The 18998-nt window shown below is 42.6% G+C and overlaps 1 protein-coding gene across 1 annotated transcript; it reads left to right on the plus strand.

Moving 5' to 3' along the window:
- Window positions 1-5991: 5991 nt before the first annotated feature.
- LOC123257252 lies at window positions 5992-16271 on the plus strand. Its single transcript, XM_044715506.1, has 2 exons — window positions 5992-6908; window positions 13664-16271. Exons 1-2 carry the CDS (start codon window positions 5992-5994, stop codon window positions 16269-16271), a joined length of 3525 nt encoding a protein of 1174 aa, XP_044571441.1.
- The last annotated feature ends 2727 nt before the right edge of the window (window positions 16272-18998 follow it).

An 18998-nucleotide genomic window follows, 5' to 3' on the forward strand; every position in this document is an offset into this window, starting at 1 on the left:
ACTAAGTATCTTGAATAACAAACTGTACAGCCACATAATCTATGTTTATTTAAAAGTCTACTCATACAATTCTTTTAATTTATAAGGTGCCTTGTATACCAAGGCGGATTCGTTGAGGCGGACGGATATTTCCACGGCACACAAGCGTCAAAAATCAGGATCAGGATCAGAAACGAAACATAAGTACAACAGCCGACCTAAAGAATTTCTAACGTGGTTAATTTGCCCGAGTGACATTTCAAACATGCCCGCAGGGAAGTCGTGGTGGGAGTTAAGCTGTAAAGACGGTGAATTTTCAACATTTGACCACATAAGTTCTGGGATATTAAAGTCACTCAGAGCTATCAGCTGGTCGAAAACCAAACGAATAGACAAATGTTGCCAGTATGTTGGCAGTTCAGACGAAGGTGGTATGTACGAACAGTTAACATACAAAGATTGATCGGACAAAGTGATTTGATGCAAAGAAATTCAATGTCACCACACTCCTGTGATTTTACCTCTTCAGAAGCGAATTTGGAGTCTACAGAAATTAATACTCCTTCTCCCCCGCAGAGTTCTATCACATCTAAAAGTGGTTTACCTACTAGGAAAAACTTCGGAGCTTAAGATCTCCGGCTTTAACCAAGTTTCTGTAAATACAATAATGTGAGATGCAAAGAAAGAACTATCAGAATACAGTTTGGGAAGTTTACTACGTAACCCTCTTGTATTCTGATAGGTAAGTGTTAGGAAGGCATTAGTTTTTTAATACTGAGGAAGATGAGGTGGAAGGTTGGTCAGTGGCTTTAACATGTGGGAATTTTACATTCACAGGTTTGGTTCTTTTTTTTTCACCGTACTTGGCTGATGTTCTGGGACGAAAATATTCTCTGGCCAAAAGCTGGCGGAACAAATCGTCTTGAATTGCTCATTAATTCTGAGATATTCGAAAGCCGAATTTTTCTCAGGTCCGGCCCTTGGGGTGGCCAGAGATATAAGCGGTTGCATAGTGGTCGGCTGAGCAGGCTGAAGACTATTCACCACAAGCACATCACTAAAAGAAGATTTTTTACGCTTTGGAGACTCATTTAGTAGTTGAAGACTACTAGAAATAGGAGCAAAAGAATAGAAGCAACACCGTAAGAGATGAAGAATCAGAGCAGGGCTATGTTTGGAAGAAAAATTAATAAAATTATTATTTTACCTCCAAATATATCATTGCACACTCTATCAGACCAACAAACGTAGCTTTGATTTGCGATGCCATCACAGGACATTTGAAATTGGACAGATAGTGACGAAACGAAACTTTAAGCTTAGCAATGCGGCAAAAAATTTCAATGCTAAGCTAGCACCAGTTGGAGTAAAAGTCCGAGTAAAGAAAAAGTGGGGACCATCACTGTATTTACTAGAAGACTTGTGAGGAAAAGAATTAGGAATTTTTCACGCAAAGGATATTTGGTAAAGATCATCCTTTTTTCAGCTTTGAGCCGAAAAATAGGTTTTTCGTTCTAACCTGTGGGTGTGAGGGTGATTTTCACGAGTAGGTTTTAAGACAAAAAAATCGCAGTTCCGTCCCATTGTCCAGATTGCAGTGGTCTCCAAAAATGCATGCATTCTTTCCCATGCCATTAATTAAGCCCGATAATGCTCCCTGGAAGATGCATATTCAAGTAGGCTTGGGTTAGGCATCAAAGATAAGCCCAGCTTCACTTTCAAACCATACTTGGACTCTCGCGGATGGTTAATTAAGACCAAAGATTTTTATTCGACTTTACGCTAATCACGTGGTATTACGTAATTACACCCCAGTCGGACTTTTCGGTGCAAGCAGCGTTTCGGTGCATTCCGGCAGGCATCTTTCGTAGTTTGTTCTCACCCACCCCGAGTTAAGAGAGGAAATTTGTTCTCTCAACATAGATTTTGCTCTCACAAAACTGTACTTAGAAAATTTTCATCTCGCTTGGGACTGTGTGCGTGGGACTTTTAACATAGAAAAAATTATTTCATGAACAATTCAATATTTATTATTTAAGTTTACCAATTTATGTTCTATAATAATTTTATTGAAGTACAAAATTTAAACATAGCTCAATATTAAATGAAAAATATTATTTATATAAGAAATTTGTTTTTTTACATTAACGGATGGCAGCAAAAAAATAATCCGTCGTAATTAGTTACGAGTGCGTTTTGTGCAGCGTTTTGATGGTAAATCAACCCAAATCGAAATGGTCACATTGGGTTGTTCATAGTGCGTAGCATTGGTTTATTATTGTGAAATGATAAGATTACTGCCCTGTTCATTCAATTATTCTCATTTTATTATGTTAATAATGATGAATAAACATTATTTCATTAAACAAATATTTTCAGTTCTGGCTGTACTAGAAATTTTGACGTCTCAATATCTTTATTTATAAAAATCTTAAATAATTTGTTTTTCTTTTTAATTTATTTTCAGATTTTTGTTATTTCCTTTTTTATCTTTTCAGTTTTATTTATTAATATTAATAAATAATAAATATAATGAATAATAAATAAATATGACAAACAACGCATTTCGAATTTAGTAAAAATCAATGGGCATGGTTGGGAAAAACAAAAACCAAAAGCAAAGCAAAAAGCAAAGGAAATTTTTTTTCATCCATAATTTCCCTGGGTGAGATTTTGCGCCGATCTCCTCTAGCCGGTAAGCTTGCGGGTAGGGGAGAACCACCTTCTTTTTCCGATCGCCAAGCATATTGATACTCGCTCCGCTGGGTGAGAAAAGCGGCCACGGACGTGCGCCTCAATAAACATTTTTAAATCACAAGTGAATTTATTGTGACTCTTAGACCAAAATATATGCGAGTTTCAAGTGCAATTAAGAGTTGCAGTTTAAATTCTTCAATTTGGCTCGGCCAAATCAGGTGAGAAAGAGAAATTGCAATTCTTGTGACGGTTCTAACAGCCGTGTATTTCACAAAGCCATGGTGGCCTGGTATTTGGCCGAGCTTATCACTAAAGGTTGGTGGACACATTTTAGTCCCCAGATGGATACGCGTCGATTGGTACCTCAATCGACTCGATCCGACATTTCATTCAGAAGTTATTCGAAAAATTCGATTTTTTCTTCTTTTTCAAAATGAAGCCAGTCGTCGGTTTGTCTGTTTGCACTATTTTTTTCTTAACAATCCTGAAAAAAATTGGAAAATTTTTGTTACTATCATATGAGCAACTATTGTTCTACAACTAACCTAAGCTTACGTCAAAATATTAAACAAACTTTGTCAATTAAAAAATTCATAACTTTATAATTAAGAAAGATATTAAAAAGGGCTTTACACCGTTGAAAGGGGTTTTTAAATATCTATTTCACTTTCCTTGAGACCAAACGTCTATATAGTACACAAGAAAAAAAATTATTTTTAAAAATTTGCTCGTTTGAGATGACGCAACTTTTGAGGTATCGCTCATATCTGGCAAAATCCGTTAACTCAAGATATAGTCCTGTAAGTGCAGGTACCCATTTTGTGCAGCCTCCTGTGAAGCTTGCATTTAGTTATACATGTGTCGCGGAACGGATTAAGGTTATCGATAGTTAGTCAAGTTCAAAACTTAGCGCCGCAGTATTATATGTATCGATAGCTTTGGTATTTAAGTTCAGGTTATTCGGTCCCACTAAATAGGGTAAACAGAGGAAAACAATTTGGCGTAATTAGGCCGATTTGCGCCATCACAACAAGAGGGAAGAGAAACTGCGGTAGGTTAAAGACTAAGTAGTTGTAAGAGTTAAGTAATTAATGTAACTCTTCCAGAATAAAACATCAACACCAGCACCAGTCCAACACTAGAGTGTTTGTTTAAAGGCATTCCCCGTGATCGTCCAAGCGGCGACATTATCTTTTATTCGCACTCTGCGATGATGCCCACAAAACATTCGCCTCGGCGGAGCCCCAGGCTGGAAGCCTCGGGTGTTCCCGCAACTGCGACCACCAGGGCCACAGCAACTTGCACCCCGGCAAGCTCTGTGAGTGTGGCTGGTGATCGGCAGCGGCCACAGACTCCGAAGCAAAGTGGAACAGCCGCCAGGAAAGCGGCCAGTAATCTTCAGCCCGAAGCAACGGCCATTGTGCAAACGGGCAACCTGTCACACGGACACACACACCAACAACAACAGTGGGCTATTCTCCGCCACTTTGTATGACCGCCACGGCACAGCCTGGGCTAGGTTATGTTCATCCGCCACGGGAGCCGACACACAACTTCGAGGTATCTGCACCATCGCATCATATGAAGTGGAAACGGCGAGCATACCTGGATGGACGCCATGTAGATTACCGGATCTTCCAGATTTCGAGGGTCAGCCAGAGGAATGGCCAATATTCCTGTGCGCGTTCACGGAGACAACGGCAGCCTACCGGTGAACACAACTGGAAAACTACCAGCGGCTAGTGAAAGCCCTGAAAGGCAACGCCCGCGAGACAGTGAAGTCGTTGCTCATCCATCCCAGCAACGTAGAAGCTGTTATGGAGCAGCTTCAATTCCGGTATGGACGTCCGGAGCTACTCATCCGTAGCCAGCTGGATAGCGTGCGCGATGTGCAGCCAATCTGTTTGCCTGTCTGTCAGGGGGCCAACATCGTAAATATCGTGCCGTTCGCGACGAAGGTGAGCAACCTGGCAGCATTCCTGCAATCAATCGGCAGCCAGCACCTAGGGAACCCAACCCTAATGGAGGAGCTGATCGCCAAGTTGCCGCTAAGCAAGAGGTTGGACTGGGCGAAGCACGTATCCGACAGTGGTGCACCTGAGCCAATGGCTTCATGAATTCGCAAGGGACTGCAAAGAATTCAACGACGTTTCTACGACGACGCGGATCGAGTCTGCGAGGAAGTTGAGGCTATGCCTCTCGTGTCTGGAGCCCGGACACATGTCCCGGTTCTGCAGGAAGAGCCGCGGATGCAACGTCTACGGATGCCAAATGAGGCATCACTACCTTCTCCACGAGTCACCTGGACATCCTAGACGGCCGTACGTCGCAGAGGGAGGCCGCAGGAGCGACCAGAGAAGCAGACAAGACCGACGGCTGTTCAGAGACAGCAGCAAACGGAGTGGAATGGAGTGAAACTGGTCGTGGACCAGTGGATTAAAACGAGAGGAGCCGTCCCACGTCAGCCGCAGTTATAGACGCGGGGCGAGAGCAGGATGAAAGGCGATCGACGTGTGACCGCATCGGAACCTGAGCTGCGTTGATTCGATTGGATGCGACCTACTATTCCGGATTCTACCCGTGACGTTGTACGGGGAGAATACGCATGTCGACTCCTATGCATTGCTGGATGAAGGATCGTCTGTCACGCTCATCGACGACGAACTCATCCGCAGCCTGAACCTGAAAGGCGAGAGTCGCCAAATGAACGTGCAATGGTTTGGTGGGAAATCTGCCAAAGAGTACACGGATGTGGTCAGCCTGCAGATCAGTGCAGCGGGCAAGCCAAAGCGCCATGGGCTGAAGAACGTGTACGGAGTAGCCAGTTTGAACCTTCCGATGCAGGGATGATGTACAGGCAGTGAAGGCGAATGCGCGCCTGCCTGTGAAGCCGTACAACAATGCGACGCCGAGGATCCTAATTGGACTGGATCATGCGCATCTTGGAATACCCCTCAAAACAAGAAGCTATGGATCTGGAGGACCATTTGCAGCCGCCACCGCACTTGGATGGGTGGTGTATGGACCGGTGAGCGGAAAGGTGAGCTCACCGCTTCAGAGTTCGTGCCTCCTAGCCGTGCCCCAGGGTAATCTTCTGGAGAAGATGGTCAGCGACTATTTCGAGATCGAGAATTTCGGAGTAAAGCCGGCACAGCCAGTGGCAGCTGGCGGAGTGGAGCTGGCGCCGTCAGTCGCAGATGGCGGCGAGGCACGGGCCTGAGAATCCTGGAGGAGGCGACTAAGCGAGTAGGTCGACGATATGAAACCGGGCTGCTATGGAGAGACGACGAGGTGAGACTGCCGGAGAGCTACAATATGGCGCTCAAGAGACTCGTCAACATCGAAAGAAAAATGAGACGCGACGTGGACTTCGCGCGGGCCTATAAGGGATTAATGGATGATTACGTCAAGAAGGGGTATGCACGACGACTGGAGCCCCAGGAAGTCCAGAGGTTCCAGGAATGCAAGATATGGTACCTGCCGCATTTTGGGGTGGAAAACCCGAACAAACCTGGAAAAATCCTGCTGGTCTTCGACGCGGCTGCCAAGGTGAACGGCTTGTCCCTCAATTCAGCGCTACTGAAAGGCCCACAGCGCTACAAGCCACTCCCAGCAGTGCTCTTCCATTTTCGGGAAGGAGCAGTTGGGGTTTGTGCAGACAACAAGGAGATGTTTCATCTGATGCAGCCACAAGATAGAGGTTCCCAGAGGTTCCTGTGGAGGAACGGAGATGACCAGCGGGAGCCGGACACATACGAGATGCAAGTGATGACGTTCAGAGCAGCTTGCTCACCATGTTCGGCGGACTATGTGAACACCTTGAATGCCTCGCAGTACAGCAGCACGGGCCCGCAAGCAGCCCTGGCCATCAAGGAATACCACTACGTAGACGACTACGTCGACAGTTTCCCCAGTGAAGAAGAAGCTATCGCCGTTTCGACACGGGTGAGAGAAATTCATGCAGATGCAGGATTTGACTTGTGTCGATTAACTTCCAGTTCGGCAAATGTGGTCAGAGCACTTGAATCCATAGCTAGCGTCAAAAGGACCGAAGCTGAGGAGAAGGCTATACCGGCTATAGATCACTTCAAGTTCGGCATCAAATACCATCGAGTCCCGAAAATCGTGAAGACAGGGGAACGCGTCCCTACCAAGAGGGAGTTCCTAAGCCTGGTCATGTCCACGTTTGACCCGATTGGGTTCCTGAGCTGCTACATGGTGACTGCCAAATTGTTAATGAGAGAGATTTGGCGGAAAGAAGCGAATGGTTAACAGAGTCAAATGCTTTACTGAAGTCAGTGTAAATGACGTTTGTTTGTAAGGCATTCCAGAAGCCATCCGTGATAAAAGATGTTTGCTCCAATAAGTTGGTAGTGGTGGAGCGGCGCTTCATGAAGCCATGCTGGCACGGAGTTAATATTAAACTACATAGGTGTTGCAAATGTGGAGTGATAAGTTTTTCAAAAAGCTTTGGAATTGCTGACAATTTAGAGATACCTCTATAATTTGCAGCGTCGGATTTTTTCTTTTTTTTATGCAGCGGAATAATGAAGGATTCCTTCTTTATATGGGGAAAGATCGAAGTTTCCAGCGATAAATTAAAGAGTTTAACGAGCGGTTTGCACAGAGCTTCGGCGCAGTTCTTCAGAACACAGCCTGGTACTCCATCAGGGCCTGGCGAATACACGGGCTTGGCCTTAAGAAGATCCGATAACACATAACTTTGATCGAAAGATGTGCAAAATATAATGGCTGATTGGATATTATAAGTGTAAGGCTGAGCTGAACTGCTGCTAGGTGAATACGTAGTTTGAAAAAACTGTGCAAACAGATCGGCCATTGCCTGATCAGTGTTCGCATAAGAGTTCTCAAACGTAAGCAGTGGGGAAAAGATACATGTTTACGCTTAGTGTTTACAAAGTTATAAAACTGCTTTGGATCCTGAGTAAACTGAGTCCTGCAGCGGCGAATATAAATAACTCCTAATATATAAGTTATCACCCGGCACATTCGAGCCCCTCCCTTTGCTCAGCATTATTCGCCCCCTACCACTACGCCCTGAACTCGACCCAGACTCTTAAACCCGAATCCACAACATAAGCACAATTCCCAATATTCAAGTGCTGTGGGTTCAAGTACATCCGGCTATGTCGCAAGAGTGCAACTAAGTCACAAGTGTGCAACTATGTACGCTGACTCAAATGTTGCGGGAGAGCTGACACTAACTCTTGACACAAAGTGTACGCCGACTCTTGACCGGAAAGCTGACTCCACACCCGCTGACTCCACACCCGCTGACACCACACACGCCGACACCACACACGATGACACCACATATAGAGTTGGAGTGGGAAATCGGCCAACTCCGAACTGACGATCGGAGGGTCACGACTCTGCGTAGTCAGTCTTCTCCGGACCTCAGAACCTGGCAGCTGAACCTAATATTCTTTTACTCAATTCCAAATCGTATCCACTAAACACGATTTCCATCAAATATCGAACCAATTGTTAGATTAAGAACTAAGGAATAAATTGTATCAACCCAAGCAAGCATGAACGGAGTTCTGATTATCAGGTGATCAATAAAACGACACCTTAACTGGCGCCCGAGCGGGTAAGTAGAGTGGAAGTGTATTATGAGTGCTGAAAAGTGTTTTCCCAAGAAAAAGAAAAAGAAAAAACCAATCGAAAATCAGGGAAAAAATGTACAAATATAGAAATCCTTCTCAAAAAAAAAAAAAAAAAAAAATATTCTTCGTTTTGTCCCCAAACAAAATTCTTTCCCCAAAATAAAATAAAATGAAGAATGAATAGAATAAAGTTTCCCAAAATAAAATAAAAAAAAAGGGGAAAATGAATAGTGAAAAGTTTAAAAGTGTAGAAATTTTTCCCAAAATAAAATAAAAAAGAAAGGGAAAATGAATAGGAAAAAGTTTTAAAGTGTAGAAATCTTTCCGAAAATTAAAGGAAAAAAAAGGAAAAGTATAGAAGTGAAGTAACGAGGAGTTTTTGTTTTTTCTTTCAAAAAATAAAAGAATAAAATCAAGAATAAAAAATAACGTAAAGTTTTTCAGAGTAGAACAAAAAGTGAGGAAAATGGTTGGGAAAAGTGTAAAAACAAGCGTTAGGAAAAACGTAGTGTTTAAAAAAAAAAGGGGAAAAAAATAATAAAGAAAAAATGAAAATTTAGATAGGGGAAGACGAGAATAAAAAGCATTTCCTCTAAATAAAAAAATATAAAAGAATAAAATTTTTTTTTTTTTGGATAGGGGAATTTTTAGAGAGGTAGAGGATTTTTTTTTCCTCAAGGTATAAAGAAGTAAAAGAAAGTAAAAGTAAAACATTAACGTATGGGAAAAGAGCGGGTAATTTAAGAACAAAAATAAGAATGAAATTTAAAAATGAAAATGAAATCAAAGAATTACGAAATATGAAACAAAATTAAAAAGAAAAAGAAGAAAAATATGTTTTGTAATAAAATAATGAAGTAATTACCCACCGCGGCGGTTTGCTAAAATATTGCTTCATATAAAGAAATAAGAGAACCACCGCGAAGACATTCGCGAGTGGCAAGAATTATAATAAAAAAAAATATAAAAAAAGGGTTGTGTTGTGTTATAAAAATAAAAGAAACGGAATTACCCACTGCGGCGGTTTGCCACTGGCATATCCGCGAGTGTTAAAATATTGCCGTGTATAAAAAAATAAGAGAACCACCGTGAGCACATTCGCGTGTGGCAAGAAAAATAAACCAACAAATAAAGATAAAAATGGTGTGTGGCAACCTGCTGGAAACGCTAAGAGGTGTGGAATGCACCCAAAAAAAGCTGCCCAGTGGGTTGTGTGAGCAACCGTACCTGAGTAGGCCTGGGGGCTAAAACGGAACAATACGGACCACCGCGCCCAGTGCCAAAAAAATACAAAACACAAGAAAACCCGAAACCAGAATTTACAACACACAAAACAAAAGAAAACCTAAAAGCACGAAACAAAAAAGAAAAACTAAAACGAAACAAAAAGAAAAAGCCAAAACGAAACGAAAAAGAAAAACTGAAAGTATGCAACAAAAAATAAAATTAAAGTATGCAACAAACAAGGAAAACTAAAAAGTATGCAATATACGCAACAAAACAGCACCCGTAATACACACTCACTCTACACCCTATTACAATTAAATAATATTATATTCTGCTATTCCTCATATTTAAAAAAATTTCTTTCTCTAATTATCATCAGAATTTGAAGACGAACACGAGCACCAGATGTTTGCTCCAATAAGTTGGTAGTGGTGGAGCGGCGCTTCATGAAGCCATGCTGGCACGGAGTTAATATTAAACTACATAGGTGTTGCAAATGTGGAGTGATAAGTTTTTCAAAAAGCTTTGGAATTGCTGACAATTTAGAGATACCTCTATAATTTGCAGCGTCGGATTTTTTCTTTTTTTTATGCAGCGGAATAATGAAGGATTCCTTCTTTATATGGGGAAAGATCGAAGTTTCCAGCGATAAATTAAAGAGTTTAACGAGCGGTTTGCACAGAGCTTCGGCGCAGTTCTTCAGAACACAGCCTGGTACTCCATCAGGGCCTGGCGAATACACGGGCTTGGCCTTAAGAAGATCCGATAACACATAACTTTGATCGAAAGATGTGCAAAATATAATGGCTGATTGGATATTATAAGTGTAAGGCTGAGCTGAACTGCTGCTAGGTGAATACGTAGTTTGAAAAAACTGTGCAAACAGATCGGCCATTGCCTGATCAGTGTTCGCATAAGAGTTCTCAAACGTAAGCAGTGGGGAAAAGATACATGTTTACGCTTAGTGTTTACAAAGTTATAAAACTGCTTTGGATCCTGAGTAAACTGAGTCCTGCAGCGGCGAATATAAATAACTCCTAATATATAAGTTATCACCCGGCACATTCGAGCCCCTCCCTTTGCTCAGCATTATTCGCCCCCTACCACTACGCCCTGAACTCGACCCAGACTCTTAAACCCGAATCCACAACATAAGCACAATTCCCAATATTCAAGTGCTGTGGGTTCAAGTACATCCGGCTATGTCGCAAGAGTGCAACTAAGTCACAAGTGTGCAACTATGTACGCTGACTCAAATGTTGCGGGAGAGCTGACACTAACTCTTGACACAAAGTGTACGCCGACTCTTGACCGGAAAGCTGACTCCACACCCGCTGACTCCACACCCGCTGACACCACACACGCCGACACCACACACGCTGACACCACATATAGAGTTGGAGTGGGAAATCGGCCAACTCCGAACTGACGATCGGAGGGTCACGACTCTGCGTAGTCAGTCTTCTCCGGACCTCAGAACCTGGCAGCTGAACCTAATATTCTTTTACTCAATTCCAAATCGTATCCACTAAACACTATTTCCATCAAATATCGAACCAATTGTTAGATTAAGAACTAAGGAATAAATTGTATCAACCCAAGCAAGCATGAACGGAGTTCTGATTATCAGGTGATCAATAAAACGACACCTTAACTGGCGCCCGAGCGGGTAAGTAGAGTGGAAGTGTATTATGAGTGCTGAAAAGTGTTTTCCCAAGAAAAAGAAAAAGAAAAAACCAATCGAAAATCAGGGAAAAAATGTACAAATATAGAAATCCTTCTCAAAAAAAAAAAAAAAAAAAAATATTCTTCGTTTTGTCCCCAAACAAAATTCTTTCCCCAAAATAAAATAAAATGAAGAATGAATAGAATAAAGTTTCCCAAAATAAAATAAAAAAAAAGGGGAAAATGAATAGTGAAAAGTTTAAAAGTGTAGAAATTTTTCCCAAAATAAAATAAAAAAGAAAGGGAAAATGAATAGGAAAAAGTTTTAAAGTGTAGAAATCTTTCCGAAAATTAAAGGAAAAAAAAGGAAAAGTATAGAAGTGAAGTAACGAGGAGTTTTTGTTTTTTCTTTCAAAAAATAAAAGAATAAAATCAAGAATAAAAAATAACGTAAAGTTTTTCAGAGTAGAACAAAAAGTGAGGAAAATGGTTGGGAAAAGTGTAAAAACAAGCGTTAGGAAAAACGTAGTGTTTAAAAAAAAAAGGGGAAAAAAATAATAAAGAAAAAATGAAAATTTAGATAGGGGAAGACGAGAATAAAAAGCATTTCCTCTAAATAAAAAAATATAAAAGAATAAAATTTTTTTTTTTTTGGATAGGGGAATTTTTAGAGAGGTAGAGGATTTTTTTTTCCTCAAGGTATAAAGAAGTAAAAGAAAGTAAAAGTAAAACATTAACGTATGGGAAAAGAGCGGGTAATTTAAGAACAAAAATAAGAATGAAATTTAAAAATGAAAATGAAATCAAAGAATTACGAAATATGAAACAAAATTAAAAAGAAAAAGAAGAAAAATATGTTTTGTAATAAAATAATGAAGTAATTACCCACCGCGGCGGTTTGCTAAAATATTGCTTCATATAAAGAAATAAGAGAACCACCGCGAAGACATTTGCGAGTGGCAAGAATTATAATAAAAAAAAATATAAAAAAAGGGTTGTGTTGTGTTATAAAAATAAAAGAAACGGAATTACCCACTGCGGCGGTTTGCCACTGGCATATCCGCGAGTGTTAAAATATTGCCGTGTATAAAAAAATAAGAGAACCACCGTGAGCACATTCGCGTGTGGCAAGAAAAATAAACCAACAAATAAAGATAAAAATGGTGTGTGGCAACCTGCTGAAAACGCTAAGAGGTGTGGAATGCACCCAAAAAAAGCTGCCCAGTGGGTTGTGTGAGCAACCGTACCTGAGTAGGCCTGCGGGCTAAAACGGAACAATACGGACCACCGCGCCCAGTGCCAAAAAAATACAAAACACAAGAAAACCCGAAACCAGAATTTACAACACACAAAACAAAAGAAAACCTAAAAGCACGAAACAAAAAAGAAAAACTAAAACGAAACAAAAAGAAAAAGCCAAAACGAAACGAAAAAGAAAAACTGAAAGTATGCAACAAAAAATAAAATTAAAGTATGCAACAAACAAGGAAAACTAAAAAAGTATGCAATATACGCAACAAAACAGCACCCGTAATACACACTCACTCTACACCCTATTACAATTAAATAATATTATATTCTGCTATTCCTCATATTTAAAAAAATTTCTTTCTCTAATTATCATCAGAATTTGAAGACGAACACGAGCACTCCAATATCAATACACAAACACTTGTAAAGGGTGAGTAAAGCGCTTCCTCCCTTCCTCCTCAAAAGATTAAAAATTCAAACACCATTTACGAAAACCAAAAATTATATTCCAAAGAAAAAAAAAATATTAAAAATTATATTGTAAGAAGAAAAACAAAAATTACAACCACCATTTACGAGTACCAAAAATTATAAAATTTGGGGAGATCGGGGGAGATTATATAAGGTAAAGTGTCTGATTGCACTCAACTTGGTGAATGCCAGCATGATCCTTATCACTGCTCTCCCCAAGCCGACGCACTACCTCCACGTGGTTCTCCCTGGATTGTCACTCAACACCCGTTGTTTGACAAACTAAAGCGCGCGACGAGAGTCCTAGCTCTTCAAACTAGGTTGTGGCGTAGGACTTGAAATCCACCCACGGAAAACAAATCTTCAGTGAATGTAGCAGATGAAGCCTCGGAACGGAACCCATCTAAAGTTGACGACCATGGCACACGTAAAAAGGACAATGATTTGAGAGTATGCACTTGGAATGTACGCACATTGTACAGACCAGGTGCTGCTCAACAGCTAGCAGATACCCTCAATAAATGTAGGGCTGACATCACTGCTATCCAGGAAATGCGATGGCTAGGACAAGGTTGCCTTAGGAAGAAGAACTGCGACATTTACTACAGCTGCCATCCAGAACGGCATGAATTTGGCTGTGGCTTTGTTGTAGGCGCCAGACTGCGGCGCCGGGTCTCTCACTTTCTGCCAATAAACGAGAGACTTGCAACGATCCGAATTACTGCCAAATTCTTCAACATCAGCCTGATATGTGCGCATGCCCCAACCGAAGAAAAGGACGATGTCACCAAGGATGCTTTCTATGCGGAGCTCGACCGGGCTTACGGACGCTGTCCTTCCCATGACATTAAGATCCTCCTTGGGGATTTTAATGCCAAGGTAGGGCGAGAAGACATCTTTGGTGCCACCGTCGGGCAATTTAGTCTACACGAGACCACCTCGAGCAATGGTCTCAGATTAATAGGCTTTGCCGCAGCGCATAATATGGTAGTTCGTAGTACTGGGTTTCGTCATTTGGACATACACAAGGCATCATGGCTCTCTCCTGATCGACTGACCAGAAATCAGATCGATCATGTTGTGATCGATGCAAGGCATGCATCTAACGTACTCGACGTGCGATCCTGTCGGGGTCCCAACATCGACTCCGACCATTATCTTGTTGCAGCTAAGATTCGCACACGGCTATGTGTTGCGAAGGTTGCACGTCGAGGACTGTTGAGAAAGCTGGACATCGGGAAGCTGCAATCACAACGGACAAGGGATGCATTCTCCACTCAAGTCACAGGCCTACTGAGCCGAGCAACTCCAACACCTGAAGACATCAGCAATATGTGGGCACTCATATCCCACTCCCTGCGAACTTCTGCAGAAGAGGTCGTCGGATTCCAACGTACCCCAAAGAGGAATCCATGGTACGACCAGGAGTGTCGCGACGCAACAGCTGCAAAAGACGCCGCCTACGGAAGAACACTGCAAGCTGGGGCCACAAGGGCTGTTGTCGAGGTCTACAGGTCAAGGAGGAGAGATGAGAAACGCCTCTTCAGACGCAAGAAGAGAGAACAGGAGAGGCGTGAGTGTGAGAGCATTGAGAGCAGCAGAGACCGGAATGAAGCTCGTAACTTCTACCAGAGGGTTAAGCGTCTGACCCAAGGTTTTAAGACTGGAGGAGTTGCGTGCAAGGACGATGACGGAAACCTAATCACAGATGCAGAGATTGTGCTGAGGTTATGGAGGGATCACTTCTCAAGTCTATTAGCTGGCTCTGGCCATGATGACTATGGAGAGTATGATCCACAAACCCCAATCTATGGTACTGATGTGGACGTACCGACCCCGAGCCATGCCGAAGTCAAGGATGCAATCCAACGACTTAAAAACAATAAATCCGCAGGTGCTGACGGCCTGCCGGCTGAATTGTTTAAGGCTGCTGGTGATATGTTGGTAGGGAGCATGCACAAACTAATCAGCAAGATATGGCTTACGGAGAGCATGCCCGACGATTGGAACCACAGCATGATCTGTCCTATCCTGAAGAAGGGTGATGCCACATTGCGCACCAATTACCGTGGCATTAGTCTTCTTCCAGTCGCATACAAGGTCCTTACGAGCGTACTGTGTGAAAACCTGAAACCCCATGCCGAAGCACTGATTGGACCTTATCAGTGCGGGTTCAGGCCTGGCAAATCCACTATTGACCAGATTTTCACCTTGCGCCAAATCCTGGAGAAGTCCTGCGAAAATCAGATCGACACATATCACCTCTTCGTCGATTACAAGGCAGCATTCGATAGTCCCCGGCGAGATCGCCTATATGCCGCCATGTCTGAGCTTGGTATACCAGCAAAGCTAATACGGCTTTGCATGATGACATTGAGCAACACCATCAGCTCTGTCAGGGTAGGAAATGACCAATCTGAAACCTTTTATACCAAGTGTGGTCTCAGACAAGGCGACTCGCTGTCTTGTATGCTCTTCAACATTCTAATGGAGAGTATTATAAGGAAGGCTGGTGTGCATCGGACGGGCACTATTCTAACAAACAGATGTGTCCAACTCCTTGGCTACGCTGATGATATTGATATCATTGGCCGAACCAAGCGTGATGTTACAGCAGCCTTCGGGGCTATTGAAAAAGAGTCAGCTAAAGTAGGACTGGCAGTTAACATGGATAAGACAAAGTTTATGGTGTGCTCTAGCAGGGAATCGCGGCGTCTTGATTCCCAGCTATCTGCAGGAAGCCATAGCTTTGAGTCCGTGAAGGAATTCATTTACCTTGGATCTGCAATATCTAGCACAAATGATGTCAGCCTGGAGATTAAGCGGAGAATCACACTTGCCAACAGGTGCTACTTTGGGCTCAGTAGGCACTTTAACAGTAGAGCTCTCTCTCGACCGACAAAAATAACACTCTACAGGACGCTCATTCTTCCAGTACTCTTATATGGTGCGGAGTGCTGGACAGTGGTACAATCCGATGCAGCTGCTCTTGGAGTGTTCGAGAGAAAGATTCTCCGCAAAATCTTTGGTCCAATCTGCGTTGGCGATGCTTATCGCACCAGATGGAACCACGAGCTGTATGAGCTGTACGGGGATGTTGATATAGTAAGCCGAGTCAAAATTCAAAGACTCCGCTGGCTGGGTCACATCGCCCGTATGGAAGAAGACGCTCCGGCTCGTAAGGTATTTGATGCGGTAATCGTCGGAAAACGGAGGAGAGGACGACCCCGGATACGTTGGCAGGACCAGGTGATGGAAGCCCTGTCTACATCTGGTGTTACCAACTGGCGAGCGCGGGCCCAGGACAGGAAAGCGTGGAGGCAGATTGTGCAACAGGCTGTGACCCGATAGGGTTGTGATGGCCATTTATTATTATTATAAAAATTATAAAAACAAATATTAAAAATTATATCATAAGAAACAAGAACAAAAACAAATTACTAAAAATTATATTTCAAAAATTTAAAAAAATTAAATTGCTTACTTACGTACTATTTTTTTATTCGACTTACACGTCATTCTCTTGGGACCCCTTGGCATAGGTCTATAGTATTTTTTCCTAAATAAAACATTTTCCCCTTCCTCTTGAAATGGAAGAAATCAAGGCCACCCTGCAGAAATTCGACGAGAGCCTTAAGACCCTCTTAGATCAGGTTGTAGCAGTTAAGGAAGATATTAGGAAAGTCGGAACGAGGGTAGCTACCTCGAGCAAGACCATGAAAGACGTAATCCCGCGGTGACCCAACCCGTTCCCCTGGTCCGTCCGCGCACCGAATATGAACTGAAGGAAACTTCTACTTTGCCAGATTGCGTTAAGGAACTCCAGACTTTTGAAGGGGAGCCCGGGAAATTTGTGTCCTGGATTAACAGGGCGCAAGCCATTGTCAATGATTATGAGATCATTATAGGCAAGCCCTTGTATAGGACCATCATCCTTTATATTAGACAGAAAATAAGAGGTGACGCCGATTTGGCGCTTTCTTCTTACAATGTAGAAGACGATGATTGGTCGGAAATTAAGCGGGTCCTTTCGCTTCACTACGCCGACAAGCGAGACGTCCGAACCCTTGAGTATCAATTAAGCCAATTGACACAGACAGGTAGAACCCTAGATCAATTCTACAATGATGTCAATAATCACTTTTCCTTGATCCTAAACAAATTAAAACCATCGGAGCACGCGCCTAACGTGGCCAGTGCCCTGATTGAAATGTATAGGGACAAAGCACTGGATGTTTTTGTAAGAGGGCTCAGCGGCGATGCCTCTAAATTACTGATCATCCGGGCTCCGAAAAATTTGCCGGAGGCATATTCCTTTTGCCTGGAGCTGCAAAATGTATCGGTCAGGGGTAATGCACGAATGGAACACACAAATAAGTTCACCCCATTTTTCCAACCCCGCTACCCAACAAACGCATCACGCTATGCGCCTCCAATAGCCCCATGGTTTCCGCCTTTGTTCCAACCACCAGTGAGGGCACCGGTGGGCGCAACCTTTAATGATGGTTCATCCGGTAATTCACGGGGCTTTAATAGATTCCAGGGACCACGACCAGCCATTAAGATGGAATCAAATCGGTCTGGTCAGTCGTATCAGTCCGGCTTTGGCATACGCCGTGGAAACGACTCCGTGTATGGGTCCCAAAATACTTCATCCGGCCCGAATCCCTTCAAGAAGGCACAAAGATTGTACCACATGACGGCGGTTCCGTCTAGCGTGATGACAATGCCTGAAGACGACACGCAAAATTCCGCTTGTCAGACTACCTTCGAAGACGAAGCGGTGAGCGCCCACGACACGAGCCTCGAGTACGATGTCCCATACCATAAGGCTGACGACGAGAACGTTAGCGATGAGGTAAATTTTATGACGGACGCCTATCCAGCGTGCCATACATAGAATACGTCTCGAGGAATGGCAACAAGTTAAAGTTTCTTATCGACACCGGCGCGAATAAGAACTTTGTTAGCCAAAAACACTCCGCCGGCTCCACCCCATTACCCACTCCCTTTTACGTCGAATCTGCTGCTGACAATGTTAGAATTACGCATTGTTTAGTAGGTCGAAATACGTACTAGTACTCAAGACCCCATTCTTCCAATCCATGCTTTCAGAATTTTAAGTTGTATAAAATTCGAATAACGCAGAGATTGGTAAAAAATCAATTCACCTCCGCGAAGCACTGCTACAGGCCCTACGTTACCTAGAATGATAGTGTCGGACAACGAAAGGGGTCTCCTTTGCCCAACGGTACTAAACTACCTCCGAACATTGGAGATAGAACTATAACATAACCCTACTTAAAAGAGCGAAACCAGACTATGGTCAATATAGGGCATAATAAAAATAGGACTGAGTCGGGGGATAAGGTTTTCGTCGCTAATAAGCAGATTAAAACGAAAGAGAAACAACGTTTTAGACCAGAGGAGGTCCAAGAGAATCGCGGAGGGACGATAAAAACTAAATCAGGGAAAATCTTACACAAATCAGACTTGAGGAATTAAAGAGCGCTTTATGAACCTATCTATTTTTTTAACATGCACATAGAATATTTTTCTATTTTTAACACAAAATATTTTAACATACACACAAAAAAAAACATTAAATGTAGTACACAACTAATTTAAGCATGAATACACAAATATTATACACACAAATACACAAATAATTTTAGCATGAATACACAAATATTATACACACAAATACACAAATAATTTAAGCATGAATACACAAATATTATAAGCGCGGATAGTATATACACAAGCTTTCCTTTCCTTCTCGAACAATGCCCTACAAGCCTCACAATCGTCGGTCTCACATCAGCGCGCGCATATACCAATAGGACGCACCCGTCGTACCCCTGCAACAAGGAGGAGTATGGCGCATCAACGGAATGTTCAAACTGGTTCATGTCATCGACATATCGAGGATGATGCAGCTAGTGGACGAAACTAGCCGGGATGCGGCAACCCTGCGGGATCAACGTATCAACACTATAACGAGGCATTACCTGGAGCAGGCAGCGGAAGGGATGAACAGAGTGATGAGGCCATCATCACGCAGAGCTCGAGCGGTAA

The sequence above is a fragment of the Drosophila ananassae genome, chromosome 3L, assembly GCF_017639315.1.
Source record: "Drosophila ananassae strain 14024-0371.13 chromosome 3L, ASM1763931v2, whole genome shotgun sequence".
Classification (NCBI taxonomy): domain Eukaryota; kingdom Metazoa; phylum Arthropoda; class Insecta; order Diptera; family Drosophilidae; genus Drosophila; species Drosophila ananassae.

Bases quoted from the DNA above. Each gene is read 5' to 3' on its own strand.
- LOC123257252 (XM_044715506.1), top strand. From the start codon at position 5,992: ATGGCGCTCAAGAGACTCGTCAACATCGAAAGAAAAATGAGACGCGAC. The intron at 6,909-13,663 runs GTTAATGAGAGA...CTTCAACATCAG, and splicing joins TACATGGTGACTGCCAAATT to CCTGATATGTGCGCATGCCC.